The 2,480-nt window shown below is 41.4% G+C and overlaps 1 protein-coding gene across 1 annotated transcript in view; it reads left to right on the plus strand.

The window, feature by feature from the left end:
• The first annotated feature begins 888 nt into the window (after positions 1-888).
• Positions 889-2,480, plus strand: part of atp2b3b (ATPase plasma membrane Ca2+ transporting 3b) — a 59,447-nt gene continuing 57,855 nt past the window's right edge. Inside the window, exon 1 of the mRNA XM_016549162.1 lies at positions 889-1,518. Within this exon, the coding sequence (XP_016404648.1) occupies positions 1,290-1,518 (229 nt within the window). The 5' untranslated portion in view covers positions 889-1,289. The remainder of the gene's footprint in view (positions 1,519-2,480) is intronic.

The raw sequence follows: 2,480 nt of genomic DNA on the forward strand, positions 1-2,480 counted from the left end.
AATAATGACAAGCATGTAAAAATTTATTCATTTCTATATTTTTATTGAATTATTAATTAATAAATTTTTTAATTTTTAATAAATTTTTTATTGGATTATTAAATACATTTTTACATTTTAAATATATTTTAATGATTAAAAACTATATTTATCTACCTGGTGCCTAAACACAACTTTGTTTCCCGATAAACTGTGGTCTGTGGGCGTGCCGTCTGAGGCTGAGACTGTCATCTAAGAGAACATAGGGACATATACAGAGGCATGCTGGGCGATGGAAGGAGAAAAAAAGAAAGATGAAGAAAGAAGATGATGGCATTAGGGCCAAAATGATAGAGATAGAGAGGAAACTCTGTGCTAGTGTAGAGGCGTTTGTGTTTGTGAGCAAGTGTGAATAAGAACCAAGTGTATATATGTGTGTGTCGGGGTATAGCCAGGCCGAAGGAGCTTTGTGGGAGTCAGAGGCATCTGTAGGTTTCCATGGCAACTATGGGCCAATGCAGTGGTCTGGATCGCTAGAGATACCGTATATGTTATATGCGTCACCATCTGTGAGAGCACACATTCCTCATACTTTATACCTGTCCAGGGATTTTAGTCGTGTTGCGCTCGAAATGGACTGACCTGTCCGTTTAGCATAATTAATATCGCCAAGACCTGTCTAATACCTCATTAATGAGAGTAAGGAAAGTGTGTGACTCAATTAAAACACAAAAGACCTTTGAATTAAGGCGAAAATGTGCTGATAAGTTGAAAGCATTAGCTCGGAGCAGTCTGACTGCATGCTCGCTCCGTCTCTTAAGGAATGCCCACTGTACTCTGAGTTGCTGCCCACACGAGCACTTTGAAGACTGTAATGTGTTATTCTGTCTGTGTGTCTCTGCAGGCTTCCTCACCAATCCCATCATCCCGCACCCTTTGAATCCTAACGCATCAGATCTACACAATATCCTGCTCGGTTTTGCGCCCCCTCTTCGCTCTTGTTCTCTGTGTCCTGATGGATTGGAAGCGGCCTGATCCCTCGTTCTGTTGACCCTCGGGGCGAGGGGGTTGAGTGGAGAGGACAGGATTTCTCCAAATACGTTAGAAGTGTCCGGCTGTCGTTGTCCCGATTTCCTCTGATGGAGAGTTAGAAGAACTCCGGGGAGGGAGAGGAGTGGAGGAGCAAACTCAAAACCAAAAAACTCAAGCCAAGAATCATCACTAATACTGACCTTGTGTTGCTGAAACCTCCTGGACGAGAAGAAGTCATATAGATCAAACATCGTGGACCCAACAACCTAAGACTCGAGATGTCCACCACAGCGACCATGGGTGAGATGGCGAATAGCGCAGTGGAGTTTTACCCCAAGCGGGGTGGAGGAGGCGCAGAAGCCAACCATGCTGGGGACTTTGGGGTTACGTTGGAGGAGCTCCGGTCCCTGATGGAGCTGAGAGGAGCCGAGGCCTTGCAGAAAATTCAGGACAGCTATGGAGATGTAGAGGACCTATGCCAGAGACTCAAGTCTTCCACCAGTGATGGTGAGAGAAATGTTTTGCATTTCTGTCGTGATTTCTTGACGTCATCTCATACATCTCATTTAGTCCCTGCACTTTAAAAAATAAGGTTCCAAAAGGGGGGTTTCACAGCAAAAAAAGTTGGTTCCATAAAGAACTTTTCAGGGAACAGTTCTTTAAAGAACCTTTTTTTCTTAGTGTAAAGAACAATTTATTCCACTATTAGGGACCTTTTGTGTAATGAAAATGTTCCATAGGATGGTAAAGATTCTTCAATGAAACCATAGATGCCAATAAAGAATCTTTATTTTTAGGAGTGTAGCACATTATTCCTCATCAGATGCGTGTTTCTCATTGAGCTGCTTTAAAGGATTAGTTCACTCCAGAATTAAAATTTCCTGATATTTTACTCATTCCTATGTCAAGATGTTCATGTCTTTCTTTCTTCAGTCGAATAGAAATTAAGGTTTTTGAGGAAAACATTACAGGATTTTTCTCCATATAGTGGACTTCAGTGGGAGCCAATAGGTTGAAGGTCCAAATTGCATTTTCAGTGCAGCTTCAAAGGGCTCTACACAATCCCAGCCGAGGAATAAGGGTCTTATCTAGCAAAACAATTGGTCATTTTCTAAGAAAAAAAAAATGTACATACTTTTTTAACCACAATTTCTCGTCTTGCACTAGCTCGACTTCACACATTACGTAATCACGTTGGAAAGTGCGTGACGTAGGTGGAAGTACCGACCTAGTGTTTACAAAGAAAATGCAAAGAAAATCAAATTCCCTTTACAAAAAAAGGTAAAACAACGATGTCGGACGATTTTGAAGTTGGAGGAGAAAATGAGATGCAGTTTTTCTCCCTACCCTACCATTTTGAACCGAAATACATAGACAAAGAACTAACCACACGTGACCTTTTCAACATGATTACGTAAAGCATGAAGTCATAGACGCACAGAGCTAGTGCAAGACGTCTTTTTTTTTTT

Source organism: Sinocyclocheilus rhinocerous, unplaced genomic scaffold, assembly GCF_001515625.1.
Source record: "Sinocyclocheilus rhinocerous isolate Xijiao unplaced genomic scaffold, SAMN03320098_v1.1 scaffold72, whole genome shotgun sequence".
In the NCBI taxonomy this organism is placed as follows: Eukaryota; Metazoa; Chordata; class Actinopteri; order Cypriniformes; family Cyprinidae; genus Sinocyclocheilus; species Sinocyclocheilus rhinocerous.